The sequence below is a fragment of the Serinus canaria genome, chromosome 4 (assembly GCF_022539315.1).
Source record: "Serinus canaria isolate serCan28SL12 chromosome 4, serCan2020, whole genome shotgun sequence".
Lineage (NCBI taxonomy): Eukaryota > Metazoa > Chordata > Aves > Passeriformes > Fringillidae > Serinus > Serinus canaria.
The window spans coordinates 11,300,474-11,318,860 of record NC_066317.1 but is presented as its reverse complement, the minus strand read 5'-3'; the positions used below and the strand labels follow the sequence as shown (position 1 = coordinate 11,318,860).

Below are 18,387 nucleotides of genomic sequence, written 5' to 3'. Positions count from 1 at the left end.
GTTATGAGCTGGTGAATAAATGATGCTTTGTTGTGTTAGCCAAATAAAATTGTAAAAAAAGTCATGAGTAAATCTAAAAAGGGACCATTTCCCTGTGAATCAAACTCACAGTGTCACTTATTGCTGAGGGATATTTCTCCCTCAAAAAAAGTTGTGTTGGCCATGTTAGAAACAATAGCAGCAAAAATATAAAAATGAAGGCCGGGTTTAAGAGTTTTAAATTTTATTTTATTTGTTCATTTTGCTCTTTGTTGTTGTAACAATTTTCTGAATTTCATTTGAGTTTGTTTTGGTCCCACACAAATTCCATCTTCCACCAAACCAGCTAGTCAGGCTTTTTTTTTTCCTCCCCTTAGTTTTGCAGATGTATCTTAGATACTGTTACAGCACAACAACAAATATTAAATAAAAAGACAATTTAAATTGAACAGAAAATCAGGATGTAGAAAAGCTACCACATGACTGGAAAGAATGGTCTTGTTTTCTTCTGGGAGCTACTTGTTTGACTTCTGTCTGCTTTGAGACTTTTGCACTGCAGCATAAGATGCCTTAAATGCAGTTTATTCTTAGTAACTCAGTGTTGCTAGGATGAGTCCTTTTTTGACTGAAAGGAATCCTCCCAAAGAGACAGCAATTCAAGCCCAGTCTGAGACTGTGTTGGCATGTTTTGACTCAGGACTTGTAATGTTTTTGCGGTAACTCCTGCAGGAATTTCTTCTTTCGCCACTTCTTCAGGAGAACTTGAGTCAACTTGCAGTTGGTTTCAGTGCAGATAATGCAACAAGTGAAACAGTCTTCCTAAAGGTTCTAAGGCAGTGAGTGCCTATCATCTTTCACAACATGCTGTCACCTCTCTTGGCAATGTTCAATGATGGATAATGCATATCCAGCAAATTGATGAGTGATGTTGTGTTAGTGACCCCTAAGGAGAGTCAGCTCTTCTTGCTGTACTCCTGCATTCTCTTGCACTCACAGTAATCTTTCTTTGTTACATGCAGACGTTGTGTGAGCATTGCTGAATAGTGATTTGAGAACGGATTTGCCAAGATCCCACATAACTTTTTTATCCACCTCTCCTCCCAAAATACTTTGCTCACTTTAAAGAATGCTTTTGGGATTCTGTGATAGCCCGTGCCACACTGAGCCTGACTGTTTGGGGTTTTTAAATAGGCAGCTTTCTGAACCACTGTTCCTTCATCATTGTGTACCTCTTTAGAGCATCACCCCTGAGTTTTGCATGTTGTGTACTCTGTCAGAAAAAAAGGCCAAAACTCTCTAAATACTACCATTAAGACTTGGTAATGTTGGAAAAACAAATCCAGGAAATGGAGTTTGTGGGGTGGCATGTGTGTGTTGCATGGACACATACCCCAAAAAGCTCAAAACCAGAATCCTTTCAAAAACTCATATACTTGTTTGGTTTTTTTTCCAGCTTAAGTGGGTTTGAATCCTGGAGAATTAGGCTGGATTTTTAAATTTGTTCCTGTAGGCACTAGAATTCTAGAAATCTATCCTTCAGTCCCTTTTAGGGCAGGGATTGTCTTCATTTGCACTGCAGCTAGAGAAGCAAGATGCTGTCACAGTCCTTAAATATTAATCTGTGTAATTGTAGAGCCTACTATGCAAGAACTCAAAAATTCCAAACATGAAACTTGGGAAGATATGTGAACAGTTGGTGTTCTCTGTGCTTTTTGCATATTAAGAGAAACTGAAAATTCTGTTTATAATAGTATATACTTTACAGTTAAATAGAGTTATTAATGAAATTATCTGTATAGAGAGTTATATATATATTTATATAGCTATTCTATGTAGTCCATAAATATGAATTTTTTTGTTGTTGCTGAGAACCCATTACATCTAGTGTAGCATTACTAATTTTTGTTATCTACTTTGTTTCTGTGTTTCCTAATAGAAGTAGTCACAGAAGTATTTCCAACTTGTCAGCATTCATTGATACTTAATGATTTTCATTAACCAGTTTTGACTTGTGTAAATTCAATTTCTGTGTAGATGTTAGAGATTAAAATTCTACATTACAAGGTGCTAGGTAGCAGTTAGTCCCCATGGTGGGCTCGTTAAATGCAGGGATGTTTATTTGCTCTGAAGTGGGTCAGAGCAGAGGATGAACCAGCATGAGGGAGCAAATCATTACTGTCTGAGTATATTCCAGTGTGATGGATTTACAGGAATCTGCTGGTGTGCTGATGCAAGTAGTAAGAAACATGAGGATGTTTTGAGTATCAATATTAAACCAAGTCCAAAATGAGTTTCAGGCAGTTTTCTTCCATTCTCCTCCATGAAATTGAAGTATTTTCTGTTTCCAGAAGCTTTTGCTTTTGTGGAAAAAAAAATTGTATTTGAACTACTGGGAGAAAGTGGTTGACAGCCTTGTAAATATAAATATGTATAAATAAGGGCTGTGACTAAGGCAAACTTTTACATCTAATAGCCTAAAGATGCTCACAGCGACTTTTACATGTTTTGATATAAACACTTATCTAGAGATAAATTTTGACTAGCTATGGCTAATCTGTTTAGAGAGGAATTTGTAGATGCCTAAATTTGAAAAGCTGTTTAACAGTTGAAAGGGTTTTTTGGAATTTAGCCATTCTAGAGACAGGGGTTTATCGTCTTAGCTCTTGAGTGATGCAGTAGATAATAGGATTAAATTCTGTCAGAAATGTACAAATTCTGAAATCTTGCCAGTTATAAAACTGCTGCATTTATAAGTCCAAGGAAAAAAAAAAAAGGAGGATAAGGCTAGGAAGTACCTTTCTATTTCAAACCTTAAATAAATAAAATTGCTAGGCTTCTTAGTAAAATCGGGTTTTTTTCTTGATACTGAAAATGCTGCTTTTTTGTCTATGGCATGTTTTTCTTACAGACTTTGCAATTGCTGTCTCATGCTTCAAAATTCCTTTTATCCAAAATTTCAGAGGCAAGGCTTTGTCTGTGCTGAAAACTGTTATGTTTTCAGTTTTTTGAACTGAGAGGTTCCTGCTTAGTATCCCAGTGAGGAAAAGTGCTAGAAACAGATTAATGACAAGACCTCAATCTTAGCATGAGTTCATCTATCTCATTCCATGCTGCTTTGCCTGAACTATTTCTAGTTTCTGAGGTAAAACATTCATAGCTATCAGTAATATAATGGTAATTTTTAAATTAAAAATTACAATTTAAATTAAAAATTACCATTATCAATTTTTAAAGCTGATTGAAAGTTATACATGTAAAAGGGCTCCAGAATTACTAAAGAATTTATAGATATAGGTAGAGATTTAATGCAATTCTCTCCAAATTGAGATTTTTGTAAATTTTTTCTCCCTTAGATATTAAAAAAACACCAAAAAACAACTAGTGGATAACTTAATTTGTGCTTTAGTATTTTCACAAGCATCGTGCTTGGCTTCTGAATTATTAGGTGTTCTGTTAAATGTGACATTAATTTTTCAGTTATTCTGGTGAAATGGAAAACTTGTGTTTCCAGGGTATTTTTAAACTAGTTCATTGGAAAGTAGGATTAAAGATCATTGCATTAGAGAGAAGTTATTTTTGGCACATGCTGTTGCTCTTTTTTCATCATTATTTTTCTCTTCCTGCTTTTGCCCAAAAATATACCTCCTACAGTGCATACTTTCTCCTATTTGCCTTGCCAGTCTATGGGCTCTTTCCAGTTCAATATTTGAATATGATTTTCTCAAATGAGGCTCTTCAGATTCCCTGGGATGACTCCCAGGTGGGTGTGATAGATCTCAGCAGGAGATTTGATTTGCTGTTTGTGCATACACAAATGTGTGCCATTCCTTCTCCCCTTCAGGCTTTAGGATCTTGGAGTGCCGAAGAGGGTGAGTGGGAGAAGGTGTGGCAGTTCAGTGGCTGAGCTAGGAAGGGGAGAACCATGGCCTACCTGGCAGTTTTCTGCCATGGAAAGAGATTTCCTTGCCAGCATCTTCCCAGTGAGAGAGCCCTTGAGCGCACTGTCCCGCTATATGGCCACACCTCCACAGGGACAGCCCCTAAGTGACTGGATGGCTTTGTGCTTACCTGGTACACAATAAATCTATGACTGACTTCTCTGTGGGTCCAGGAAACTTGTCTGAATGAAGAGGACTATTTAGATCCTTATTGAGATATTTGTACTCAGAGAGCAACAAGACAGATAAGGATGAGGCATGATGAGAGATGATAGAGAAAGATCTACAAGACTTCCTTACCCACAACTGTGATTTGGATGGCAGTCCTGGCCCTGCTGCCTTCTTCCAACCTTTCTCTGCCTCCCAGGAAGCTGACATTTTAACTATTCAGAATGCAAGAGATTTTTTTTTCCTATCTCCTTAACTGTGCTTCTGCCAGGGAATCTTAAAAGGTAGGTAGTGTTTGCACAACGTTTTCTGCAATAGATGTTGGTCTTCTCCACAGTTTCATAAATCCTTTAAAACTACACTGTTTCTTCTAGAAACAGTACTTTTTTAAAATCAATCTGCAATGTGTGGTAGGATTAAAGTTTTAAACTTTATATCTACTTAAAAAAGAAATTGTGTGTACCACTAAGTTTGCTGAAGAGCCATTTTTAGTATCCCTGGTTCTGTGCTTCAGTGCCCAACATCTTAGTTTTCTCTGCTGGTGCCTAATTGGCTCTCGCACTCCTGGGATTTTTTTTCTAGGCAGAAAGAGAAATAAATTTTATTTCGGAATTACTGGACAGGGATAGTTGGGATTTTTTTTACTGTGAGGGTGGTCAAGCACTGGCACAGTGCTTGGAGGAGGTTGTGAAGTCTTCATCCTTGGATGTTGTAACACGCAAGTAGATGCAGCCTGCTGTGGTTGACCCTGCTTGGGTGGTGGGGGGGCGGACTTGTTAAACTTGAGGCTGATTCCAGTATCTGTGTGCCAGGAATTTGTCATGTAACCTTCCAGAAAGAATTTGGAGGCTTCTTAGAGCTGGTAGTGATTGGTTTGGCATGAACTCCTCCAACATTCTGTACTGTGTATGGACAGTGAGGTATCTTTTGATCCTTACTGTTGTTGATACCTAGCTTGTGATCTAAAAAAATCTTCAAGTTCTCTAAATAATCACTTATAGTTATGTTGGAATTAGACTATTTAAAATGGTTGCTCTCTATGTGGACTCAAGCTGTTCTAGGGAACTTGCACCCTTGCATCATAATTAAACCATTACGTGGGGCACACTGAAGACACCATGAGGGATTTTAGAGCAGCCTGAATAGCCTTTCTTTTTGGGCAGGGAGAGTCAGGACTGGATAGAGTCAGCAATTGTTAAAATAGTTTTGTCATGCTCTTGGCCTGGATAATATGTTACTGGTGCTCATTTTTATGAATTTTTGTATATGTGCAAAATCATGTTTTGTTGTTTTTTTTTTTTTTTGTATATTCTCTGAAGGAACAGTTATTCATGGGAATGTTTGCAAAATGAAAGCTTGAAGTCAAAAATGTATAGTAAACTTGTATTTGCAGACGTGGTGTTGGCCAGGAATTAAACTGAAATGGAGTTTTACCCTGAGTTTTAACTCTTAGCCCTTTCTCTGCAAAGAAAAGAATTTGGGTCAAAGATAAAATAAGCTGATGATGACTGTTAAGTGATTAGTGCCCTTTTTCCAGTGGGGTGGACCTCATTTCTGGAGTGAATATGGACAGCAACCTGAGTTCAGAGGTACTAGAACATAAATGTAAAATACCAAATTACGATTGTCTTTTGTGCCCTCTGTTCCTGCTGCCATGAAAATATTCCTTATTTTGCAGTCAAGGTGAGACAGCTTTGAGTGGATACAAGCAGACTCTCAAGTCTTCCTCTTTCTTGTGTAATTGTTTGCAGCTTTTTGTGGTTTCCAGCTGTTATGTTAGAGGTGGGCAGAATGCTAAAACCTGTGGATCTACTCAGACTCTTTCTGGTCCGGTGCTCTGTTGAATGAAGAGAGGCACTGGCCCCATTTCTCTTTCAGCCACCCCGCTGGGTGTGTTGTGAAGGAAATCAGCAGAGATGTTTTTGCAGAATGTGCACAAGCAGCTGTGCCTTGCCACTGCCTGCCAGCCCGAGCCTGTAAGGAGAGGTGTGTGGTTTTCAGATCCTGACAGAGCCAGAGGTGGGCTTGGAGCTGCTCACATCGTCAGGGCTGAGACTGTCAGGATGTGCCCTGGAGCCAACCTGCATGTGTATAGGGATCTCTCACTGTTCAAAGCTTAAATACCTCCAAACCCAAGTAGCAGGTGTGTGGAGTCTCAGAGTATTCTGTTTAAAACCCACTCGTGGATATCTCTGGCTTGTTGAGAGTTTACTTTCAACTTTTTTACTGTCACTTTTTGCAGTTGGTCTTTTCTAACCTTTAGCCCAGACTGTAGAACACTTCATGAAAAATTGCCTGGGGAATTCCTTCCATCTCTTTCCTTGTGTATCTTTCTCTGTGAAGGTAACGTCACTTCATAATGCCAAAGGGGTAGAGATTATTTGGAAGACAAAAAGCAAGTAAATTATTTAGAGGTTATAGTAGTCACAGAATTGGTGCTTCTTGTGCAGAATGATAATGACTAAACAGAAATGGAACAACTGTCTGTTGTTAGGCCAATAATATATTAACTGAAAACATTTTTAATAGCTCAAAATATGATAGCTCTTGACTCTTTTGACTCTTTGCTGCATTAGCTGAACCTTTGTGTTTCAAGTGGCAGTTGTTAAATACACCTCTGAATGTGCCTGTAGAAATAACTGCGGTAATACTTTCATGTTATAAAACACTTCCCAGTGGACTTGGATTGTAATCCTTATATGTGGAAACAGAAGTTACATAAATAGAAAAACATCAAATTAATAGAAGACTAAAGTCATCTTCTCCTTTTGAACACATTAGTTATAGATGTACTTATTTTTGGAAATTCTGAAATGTATGGCCTGTGGTGAGATTTGACTGAAAAATCAGGTCCTTCTGCAGGCCCTGAGAAATTCAGGAGAATTTCTCTAAATTCTCCTGAATGCTGCAGCACAAAATCCCACACAACTCGTGATGCAGCATGACTAGCAGATTGACCTGAGGTGCTTTACTGAAAACAAACAAAATGCTTAAGAATGCTTTTCTTCATTGTTTTACCCTTACCCACTGTGCCAAATAAATTTTCTAGTTCAGTTATGGACACTTTAATTATTATTATCAGCCATGTTTTTAGAGTGTTTTTGCCTATTATGTGGAATATCAAACTGCTATGTCATAAAGAGGCATTTAAAAAATTTACTTCAATTTTGTTCCAATGTTCAAAACAAGATAAAACTTCAGTCTGGAATTCTGTTTCTTTTAAGATTGATTTCTGAGAGACTGAAAGCATATAGAATTTCATTATGATGAGTTAAGAAGAATTTTGTCTTAGTATTCCTTAAAGATGAGAATTCTTCATACCTGGGAAGCTGAGGATTGTTGTCTGTAGGATTGTAAATTTGCTGCTTTAAAAACTGAAGTTTCATTGTTTTCAACTTTGAGATGAAGAGCTGCAATACCTAGGTAATTCAAGATTCAGATCTCTAATCTACCAAGAGGTGTCTCTACAGAGACAAAGAAAAATTTTTGGGGCTTTTTTTGTTTGTTGGTTTGTTGTTGTTGTAGTTGTTGTTGGTTTTGGGTGATTGTTGTTGTTTTTATCGTTATTTTGCATCCTCTTAATTCTAAACTATTATTTCTTTGTACAAATGAGTGAAAATAATGTAAAATTTTATCTGTTAAGAAGTCAGCTATGTCTTTATGTGTGTCAACATATCAAAATCAAGGCAGTTTGAAACAAATTATTGTTGCATGTAAATAGCCATTGTTCACCCTTGAAGAAACTTCTGCTAGAAATTAGAGTGTATTTACAGTATAAGGATTAAATTTTCTGGTTTGGCTCTTACTCCTTTGTAAAAATCATTAATATCTCCCCTTTTAAATCTTCAAAATACAAACTGCAGAGTTGAAAATTTAGAGTAATAACTATGAGCCAGTGTCATTGAGGGGAAATGATCTTGGTTTTGATATTGAAGAAACTACATAATCAAATGTATTCACTGCCTTAAAAATGTTACTTTGAAATAACATCTAGGCAATCACAACAGCTACAGTCATTATGGTATTGTACTTTTTAGAAGGCAGTTTGTCTGTACACCAGAGCTTTCATGTCTGTGGTACATTTTTTGGAGAAGTTTAGGACTAAAGGTTATTTCTTCAAAATACACAAGTAAAGAAATGCAGGATGCTCATAGGAGATGGACTTCTTGAAGCTCGTCCTCTGACATGACCCTTGACCTATGAGGTTTTATTATTTCTGGACTCTGTCATTTATGTGAAAAAACCCAAATACATGTTCTAAAATTCCTTGTGAAGGAGTTCTACTTTGTTATCTTGTGCAGGTCCCATGCTATTAAAGCAATAGTTAATTATTGGTCAGAATGACTGGTTCAAAATCCTCTGAGGAGTTAATCATTGTGTCTTATTTGGAATTCTAATTTAGATATTTATCCAGAATTGCCACCTTTCCAAGCAAATCTTCCGTATGTTAGAACATCTTCTCCTTTTTACTGCAGTTTGAATACAGATTATTTAACATTTATCAAGCATTTCCCTACCAGCAAATTTAATCATTACTGGACTAAAAGTGATTGTTCTGGATAGCAGAAATCTATTTTCTCTTTTGATTAAAAGCATGTCTTATTCTTCTTTGCCTTGTCTTTTGAAGTACATTTTAGTCTGCTTTTCTTTGAGGTGTGTGGGGGTTTTTTTTGCTAAAAGGTCACCTCTGACATAATGGAGGGATTAGTCAGTGATTTGCATTGTGTTTTCTGTAGAGGACCATCTTTTTAGGGTATCTCACTGGTCATTTTCAACATCAGACACCATGCAATGAGAACCAATTGTGAATCAGCCTGACATTCAGGAATCCAGCAGAGTGGGGGGTTAAAAATGAAAAAAAAAAATTAAAAAACATACAGGTAAATAATATGCTGCCTACTTTTTTTTAAAGGCCACTTTTACCTATTTTGAGCACTTCACATGGAGACTACTACAGAACTCAAACATTCCTGCTGTCTTCCCTTAGGGTATATTAAGGAGGTGGTTTTGGTGGGGGTTTTGAATTATTTTATTTTTGGGGGTTTTGTTTGAATATTATGAAGTTGAAATTACATCACTTTCTTGTCCCGTTACTTGACACAATGAAAGGAAGGAACACAGCTCTTCTCATACAGAATAATTTTAAGGTTGTTCAGTAAGACAGTAGACCTATAGTTTGCTTTTATTATTGTCTGTCTTTCATTTTTTGAGTTACTGTTGTCAGTATAGCTCCCTACTGCATCTTGTCCTGGCATTTTCATTTGCTTACCTTCAATATGTAGCATTGTTACTTAAAGAAGGAATTCATAGTTTTATTCACCAGCAGAGTCTCATGGGTGTCAGGGCTGTGGCCACACATCAATTTGCTGACAATTAATTACAGAGCTAGATCCAGAGAATTTTATACAAAGTGCTTAATGCAGCCTCTAAACCTGCAGCATTTCTTAGGTGTACTTATGTCACTGTTAACATCAGCTAGTTTAGGTGGCTTGTCCAGGCTACAGGTGGATCACTTCCTCCTGGGGGCTGGACTCCAGTCCAGTTCTCCTGTAGCTGGGCTTCTACCCAGGAGCTAGAGTAGCTCCATTACAGCTGCTCAGAGCAGCTGGTGTTCAGCAAAGAAGCAACCTGAAAGATTTCAGGTTGTTTAGAGCTCTTCCTGAACCTTCTTGTCTGCTGTAGTTGCTGGACTGTGTTGCTAGATTGCCTTCCTTTGTTTTGCGAGGGGAGCTTCTTTCCTCAACAAGCATGAAAGTATCTTGTGAAGATGCATATGGTGACATGGATTTGGAGTCAGGCTAAGCAACAGCTGAATTTTCTTTACATATTAGGGAAGAATTCTGTCTCTATAGTTAGTCAATACTGTATGCTGAGGATCAAACCCATGTAATGCTACACTTGACAACTGCTATAGCAGTGAAAAAATGCTCCCGTTAAAGGAAGCAATGTGTACCGTTGTAATAAAAACAGATGTGGCAGACTGAAAGCTTTGGGACTTGACACTTTTGTTTATATTCATCTTCTTGTGGTATTGCTGATGTATTTTTTTACATTTATTTTACTTCCAAAGAGATGTGAAATGTTAGGAAACAGAAGAATATATGTTTTAAAATAAAATCTGAAATAAATTGTTATAGGTTCTAATTGTTTTTTGCTGAGATGCCAGCTGTACTCATCATCTTATTTTCAGATGAAGTGATTACCGGCATAAGCTTATGGTATAAAGAAGGTCATAGTTCAAAGAAAAATGGAATTCTGCTTACCATTTTAAGATCTTCTGATTCTTCATTTGGTACTTTAACTTGTAACCACTCTGGTTTTTGGATAGCGAGAAATCTGTGCAAGAAATTACAGCAAGATTACTTTGCCATTAAATATGACAATATTAGGAAAAGGTGAAGGAGGAAATAGTATTTAGCTCTGTTTCCATGAAGATTCAGACCTTTTTGTGGTATTCTGAAATAGCAACAACACCAAAATAAATTGCAGCCTTGAAATAGCAGTATCAAAATTCATTTTGATATGGATGTATTTTGGAGTAGTAATGTATAGCAAGTTTTTGTAAGGCTTCAAGCCCCTGCCCCCATTCTTTCTTAATTTCTCTCACTAGAAAACTGAAGATCAGAACCTAAATATCATTAGGAGGTGGTGCCTTGAGTAGAATAAATTTGAGCAGAAGGAAATAGGGTAATTGATAATTAAAACAAACAGCAAGAGATCTGCTTTGCTTTCACAAGTCTACTGCAGCATCTCTGAGAAAGTTTTCTGTGCTATTAGAGTCACAGTGTGCTCAGTAAGGACATGCAGTCGTTTTGGGAAAAATTATATTTTTGCAATTACTTGAAAGAGATAAACAGAGATATATATTCTCAGACACATTTTCAAAAATTAAAGAAGTTCAAAAATCTTGATCAAAACCAGTTTGTTTCATTACTTAAAGAGCTTTTCTAAGCCAAGCTGTAAGTTCTCTTCATGTTGCTGTTGTGTAGCTGAAGCCTAGAGCACAAAAATGATCGAATTCAGTTCTCCACAACTGTAAATAAAGCTGGAGCAAGATTATGGATGTTCTGGAACAGATCATCTGACATTAGCAGCAGATCAATGCACAGCAAATGTAAATAGCATGGATGGATACTTAACACATGTAACCATGCCTTCTCTCCTGCAGTGCAGATACGATGCCTGTGAGCTGTGTTGATCCAGTCAGCCTGTTTCCTGAGCTGCTTGCATCTATCATACTTAAACCCCTTAGTGTCTGGGGTTGTCCAGGCTAAATAGCAAAGCTGTAAGAGGAAATAGGCCTGTTACAGCATGTCAGAAGAATTGAAACCCCATTGCTGGCAATGGACAATGAAAAATTGCAAATAAACCTTTGCATTGCTAAGGAAACTTCTCTGTCTGACCATCCAAATGCCACTCTGGCAGTCAGACTCCACCACCTGAGCTGGGATCAAACCTCCTTTGCAGCTACACCCCTCACACTCACACAGGCCTTACTCTGATATAGATAATTTCTGATTTTCATGGTGGTAATTCTAACCAGATTAATCACTTAATCTGTAAATAAGATGATGAATGCAGCTGGCGTCCCAACTCATGGGCATGATCACTTATCAGTGTACAGCAATTCTCCCCAGCAGCATTCATGTGTATCTTATTTCAATGACTCATAAAAGATCATGTTCTTTTAGCTGCAAATTAAGTGGGTAATGACTGAGGTTTTTCTGGGCAGCATACTGATAGATTATTTATGGTTAGTACTGTTAATATTGTTTTGTGTTTGTGGGGGTTTATTCCCCCAAAACTTGTACTTGTAAAGATGTCTTAGAGATATTTTTTTGTATGATTAATTTGGTAAGACTTCTCTGTCACCTTTTCCTTGGATTGTTGGTAGAAATTTTCTTCTTGCTGTTTATTACACACATCCCTGAAGGATACTGATTGTTTTATGTATGTATGTTTCCTTGATAACTAGGCTACTTTAGCAACCAGCTGTATGTTCTAGAGAACAGATATATTATTTTTAAAGAAGCCTCTCACCCCCAGAGACAGAAACAGTGATCTTGAATCTCCCTAGGTAAAAATCATTGGGTCTTTACTTATTTGTATATGTGCTATAATGTAGTTTTCTGTTGCACTGAATTTCTATTCATTATAGAGTTCACCTGAGTCTGAGCATCTATTTTGGTCACTACAATTAAAGAGTGTCCCTCCTAATGCATACCTGTTGCATGGCTGTATAACTGTGCCCTCATTTTGTGATAACATGGACATTATAATTTTTGTGGCCACATCCATTTAGTCTTGCATGGTGAATTGTTCTGGGAGTCCACACTGCAAATTGTGGGAACAACTTCTCTGTTCTTTTTGTTCCCATCAGCAAACTGAAGTATTCCTGCTGGCGCGGGAATGGGACAACCAGTTAGTAGTAGTGTTTATGATTAACCAGTTAGTGAGGTTTATCATGGAGCACTAGCAGGAATGCTCATTAACACCATTCTATGCTAATTCCCATCCTCAAATATTCATTTCATTTGCTATCAGGCATGTTTTGCCAAACAGAGAAATTGCTGTTCAGTTCTCAGCCCTCTTGCAGTTGCATTAGCACTCTTAATTCAGAAGTGTGGCCAATGCTTTCCTGCGTGTTCCAAAATTTGATTATTCCTAAGCTTTTGCATGTGCCTGACTGAAGGTATTCCTTTTTAGCAGAGACAGAAGCAGGGGTGATGTGTACTTCCTTCTCTTACACTTCCCTACCATCCTCAACACTCCCCCAGGATGGAAGAAAGTAAACTGTATGCTGTTCAGTGTTCTGCTTGTAGCACAAGCCCAAGTCTGGCATTCCCTTCTTCAACATGTCCTTTTGCTCACTAAGGAATAGCTACACCTTACTTAATTAGTTTATCAAGACAGACTGTACATTATTATATATAAACTAAATTGCTGTGGGATAATAATGCTGCTGCATTGTCAATGAATGAATAAAAATTTGAACATTGAAAATTTGAACATATATATGTGCATGTGAGACACAGGCTTTTCCCATGCCCCTTGTCATCAGATACTACTAATTTTCTGTTGTTTTGACAGCGTACAAGATAGCATACCCTGGAGACAGCAAGGCTATGTTGTTAATTCCTGTTCCTAGCCAGCTCCCTGGAATCTGTTTTGGTTTGGAATATGGGAAGGAATGAAGCTGTGGGAAATGGTGTTTCTGTCACTGGTTAAAGAAAGAGCTACCTTTCACACTGTTATATAGGCTAATACATACATTGTGTGAATCCAGAGTATGAGAAGACATTCACCAATGTCCTGTATTTTTCCTCACTAGCAAAAATAAACTATTCAGTTTCAATGCCATTTCCCAATTTTTGATATGCATCTTGGCTTATTTCCCAAACAACTCTGAACTCTAAGCTGGGAATGTCTTTCATTCCCATTGCCCATGTTTGTTCTAGCTACTGGATCTTTTCGATTTCTTGGAGATGCTGCATCTTTCTGTTTCTCTGCCAGACTGATTTTTTTGCTCCAGTGGGCTTTGTGCTTGGAGCAGAGAGTACAAAATGCCTGGTCAGAAGTGTTACAGTTTCAGGGAAGGTAGATGATGAATTTCCAGGCTATTTCTATTTTGGGTTTTGTTTGTTTTGTATGTTTCCTTTCTTCTTACTGTTATATAGTAATTGTGATTTTTTAGTTTTTCTCTCTGTACTCTCTTCCAACATAAAAGCAACATTTTCAAAAAATCTTCTAAGGTCCAATGGGGAAACAGTAACCAGTCTTTCGCTCCTTTATGTGGGCACACACGCAGAAGGCCAAAGAGCACAGCCATCATGTCAGTGCAGCACAGAGAACAGTGAAATGTCAGTAGAAGATTTGTTTCTTCCTGCTATCTTAACTTTTTTCTTTGTTGGTATTAAAGCATAAATTATTCTTAACGCAGTTCTTCCTTAAACATTAATTGTACACTGATAGGCTCAGCAGAGCTTTGGTCACCAGGGGAATGGATGATTCAGGCTTTTACACACTGAGTCAACAGTCACAATAAGTAGATTCATATACTTTTGGCGTGTAAGTACAAGCTGGTGCTTCATTTCACTGTTTTGTTGATGAATTTTTCCAGAATTAATTCAGACATTCTGAAGTGTTGAGAAATAATGTAACCTGTGGTCTGCTTGGCGTCGGTTATGGTCCGAAGTGTGTTGATGTTGTTACCTGCTCTCATGGTGTTACGTTTGCAGTTAAGGAAACAGCCTCAAAATTCCTTTCATGCTTGTGTTTTCATCAGTTTCTGTTCAAGGGGTATGCTAATAATAACTTACAAACTTGTTTAAATATATAGCATGCTTTCCTAACTGTGTAATGTTTCATTTGTCCACTTTGTTTCTTTGAAGACCAAGGTTTTTGGAGGTGCTGATAGTAAAGTTGTTCATGCAGCATGGGGCTGTGGAGCTTGCCAGGCTGCAGACAGGATATTACACGATTTTATTCTTTGGCATCAGCTCAAAAGTAGTCCTTTTGTTTTGTTAAACTTTTCATTTGGGCTGTTTTGAAGGGAAGTGATGCACTGTGGCTCAAACTGGCAACTTCTGTGTTCTTCACCTGGGATAACTTTATTGAATATCCTCTCTGACTGAAAGGAGAGTCGTGAACAGCAGTAGTCCAGTGTCACAATAGAGATAAATAACACTGTTATCCAAGTAGATGCAGGTTTCATTTAATTTCATTTATCCTTCTGCACCAGTGTTTCCCAAAGAGTTCTGATGCTTTATGCTGATCTTCCCTACTGGAGATATGCAGATTAGTTATTTTTCTGTCAGGTCTATCCAATGAAATTCAAGATCATGCTGCTAAGCCACCTTTTTACAGGAAAAATGATCTGATGACTGGATTGCAGTACTGTCACAGAAATAAATTGTCTCCTATGTTCAGATAGCACCAAGGTGGTGACCACTTAGTGCAAATCTTCTTCCTATTGTTAATGGTTTCTCAGTAGGATAATAAGCCTGTGCTCTTGGCAGCTAAAAGATTTAGTCACATCTAGATAATTTGAGACAAGCCACAACTAGATCAAATTATTATTTGTGAGGGTTTTGCCTCCATTCATCATGCAGTAATATTTTTTCCAAAAGTTCAGCTGCAGAGTTCCTGCCAGAGTCACTGATAATGTTTTTTGGGGGTCTAATTTTGTTTTTCCTAAGTGTCTGTGTCTCTTTGTTTTTCTCACTTTTGTTGCATTCTATTGAATTGTGAGCTGGCTAGCCTTCCTGTGTGGTGGGTGTGAAAAATTTGACTGTCTCTCTGTTCCATCTTCTGGTAGTGAACATGAGCTCCCTTGCCATTCCTCTGAAACTGTGCTACATTCTAAAAAGATCATTATAGAGTGCAATATTTAAGGGCTGTATGTTGGCAGGAGATCAGCTTCTGTGGGGGGAACTGGCTATATTTGGAAATCTCAGTGATCTGCTACTACTTATGTGATCAGCTTTATAGAGGACAAAGTCAAATAGTGTCAAAAGGTGTCTGCTGAACCTTTTGTGCTTTGACAATTGCTTTTCACGAAGTCTACTGTAATTTTTAAGGTGATGTCAAGTAGTGCTAATATTCAGTCATTTTAATAAGGCGGTGAGACTTAGCAGCAAAGACTTGCTGGCAACTCACTGTTTGAGCCTGATGCGGTTACATCAGCTATGTAATAAAGACTTCATCATGCACAAACTTCTATGCCTATCCCACTTTTTCCACCAAATTATAATAGGGGTCAGGTTGTAATTATATACCAGATTTCATTGGCAATTTGGACTGAAGCAAAAACTTTAATCTCTGAAGGTTAGATTTAATTGTCTCCCTGTCTCTTTTAACTGTAATAAAAGATTGGTAAAAAAGCTTCAGCTAGTTTTCCTTTCATTTACTCCAGCAGCAGGTTCATGCCCAAAGGAAAAAAAAAGGTATAAAACAAGCTGAGTTGCTCTTTTGTATGTATCAGAGCTTTTCTAGCATTGGCTTCTCATCAGACCAAGTTTGCTTGCTGTGAAGATAATCTGACATTTTGAAAAGTTAAAGGTCAGCTGTACTTGAGGAAGCCCCTGGTAGACAATGTAGGCTCATAGAAAATACCCTCAGTTTTTTCTTGACAATTACCCTCTCTGAAGCCATAGTCTTTTCTTTGCTTGCTTCAGTCTTCTGAGATCCCAGGGTAGTTTATTACCCTGCAGAAACCACTGGGTAGATCCCACTGCAGTGTTCACTGCTGTATATTCCTTGGGAAAGAATAGAAGGTGGATGGTGTTTGCTTTTGAGCCAATGCATGCCCCATTAATCTGTGTCACTTCTGTGGAGTAGCTGATGATGCATTCATTTATTTCTTCCTCCTTTTTCTTCAGTGTTTTCACCCTTTCATTTTAAAGACACAAGGTGTGTTAGTGTAAAGAATGATCTCAGTGACCTGCATGACTCTGAGCCCAGGATAAAAGTGAATTATTAAATCAGAACAGAATTTCTCTGTTAGGTAGAATGAATTTTAATAATGATGCTGTATAGGCAGAGTGCAATTCTCATTTATATACCAGTCACTGACAGAAGACTTGGTTATGTTGCTGTCTGCTTTTAGGTATGTAGATTTATACCTGACAACTAGCTCTGCCAAGTTCTCAAGTAATAACAAATGATATCAACCTGCTTAACTACTGATAGCAATTAGTTGTTTTAGACTGTGTTTGAAATGGTTGCGTAACTAGGGAAATTCAGACAAGAGAGGATCCAATAAGGCTGCTAAAAGACATTTTGTGGGCAAATTAAATGAGTACTTATGTAAAATTACTTACTATTGCAGCGTATGCGCACGCACACTCATGGAGTGGGGCTCATGAGCCTCTGGCAGGGAGCTTTGCAGAAGCTGCAAGCATTTTTAGTGGAAACAAGATCTCAGCTCAGTTCTGTGGCATGTGACTTCCTATTTCTGTAGGTTACTTCCAAGGGACTTCCTCTGTTAAATCGACTTGTCTCTGGAGATTTAATCTGGAGCTGGAGCGTGGTCTGCTTTGTCCTGTGCCTGTGACAGCATTTTCCTGGAGTTTGCTTTTGAGTATTTTATTTTTATTTTGCACTGTCTCCAGCATGCAAGGATCTAGTGGCTGCTACCCGTGATCGGAAGCTGAGTACGTTTATCCAAGTCTCAGTGGTGCATCCAGCAGAGCGCATTTTGACGCGGTATTCAAGCACTGAAATCGTGGAGGTGAGAGTCTTTCTTATTCAATTTACATGTTGATTATTGGATTGCTCATTTCTTCCTTAGAAAGTGAATTGGGAATAAAACAAGTTAGTGCATAGTCTTAGGTAAGACAAGCACACTCTGGCAGTTAGTAAAGCATGGCAAAGTGTGCTGTAGTTCTTGGCATTTAACCAGGATAAACAGAAATTAACTTGGCTTTTTATGAAAGCTCTGTTGTTCCAAGTAGAGGCATGAAGAATATTCCAGTTCTCCAGACACAGGTTTAGAATGAAACAGGGAATTTTTGCTCTCATGAAGGGTCAAGGCAATTCAAAATAAAACTTAAATAAGAGTATAGTAAGTTTGGAAAGTATTTTTAAATGCAGAAAAGCATAAGTGTATTATGTGGTCTGTTATCCTATTTGTTTTTTGTTATATTTTTTCCATTAAAGAGTTGATGCTTTTGCAATTTGAAAAATATTACACTAGATCTATAATTTGGGAAAGAAATGTGTGTATGTAATGTCTATGACTTTACATAAAATTAGTAATTTGCATCATACATTACAACAAAAGTTGTCTGAGGCTGCTTTGCTAGTCATCACTTTGCCCTGTAAGCATTGGTGTCAGAAACAGCAAAAATGGTTCAGAGAAAATGAAGGGTGAGCAATGTAGATGTAACTTGCTTAACCTACTGGAGAGATTCACTAAGAGCAGGGAAGTCTCATTGTAAACACCCACATGACTTCACCAGAGGCTTGTTTTAACTGCTAAATACAATGAGAATATTTCATGAGCTCTTTGTGTCATTACTTTCAACAAACTACTAATTAAATTATTATGGTTTCAGCCCTTAACCATCCTGAAACTGCTTAATTCAAATATCCTGTATCTGATCAGGATGTCTCATTGCACGCTGTCTGGAATGATGTTGTGCAAAAGATGAATACATAACTATGTATTTTTTTAATAGAAGTTGATGCATTTCCTAATTCAATGTCCTAGACCTCAATAAATTCCTGAGTTTGTTTTATCAAGGTTCTTGTCTTTTCAGGCAAGCTTTGGTGGAGGGGAAGGCAGGGACACAGAAAGTTA

General features: G+C 37.7%; 1 protein-coding gene across 1 annotated transcript in view; it reads left to right on the top strand.

Moving 5' to 3' along the window:
- INPP4B (inositol polyphosphate-4-phosphatase type II B) overlaps positions 1-18,387 on the top strand; it is a 284,613-nt gene that overhangs the window by 97,276 nt on the left and 168,950 nt on the right. Inside the window, 1 exon segment of the mRNA XM_018922414.3 lies at positions 17,198-17,316. Within this exon segment, the coding sequence (XP_018777959.2) occupies positions 17,198-17,316 (119 nt within the window).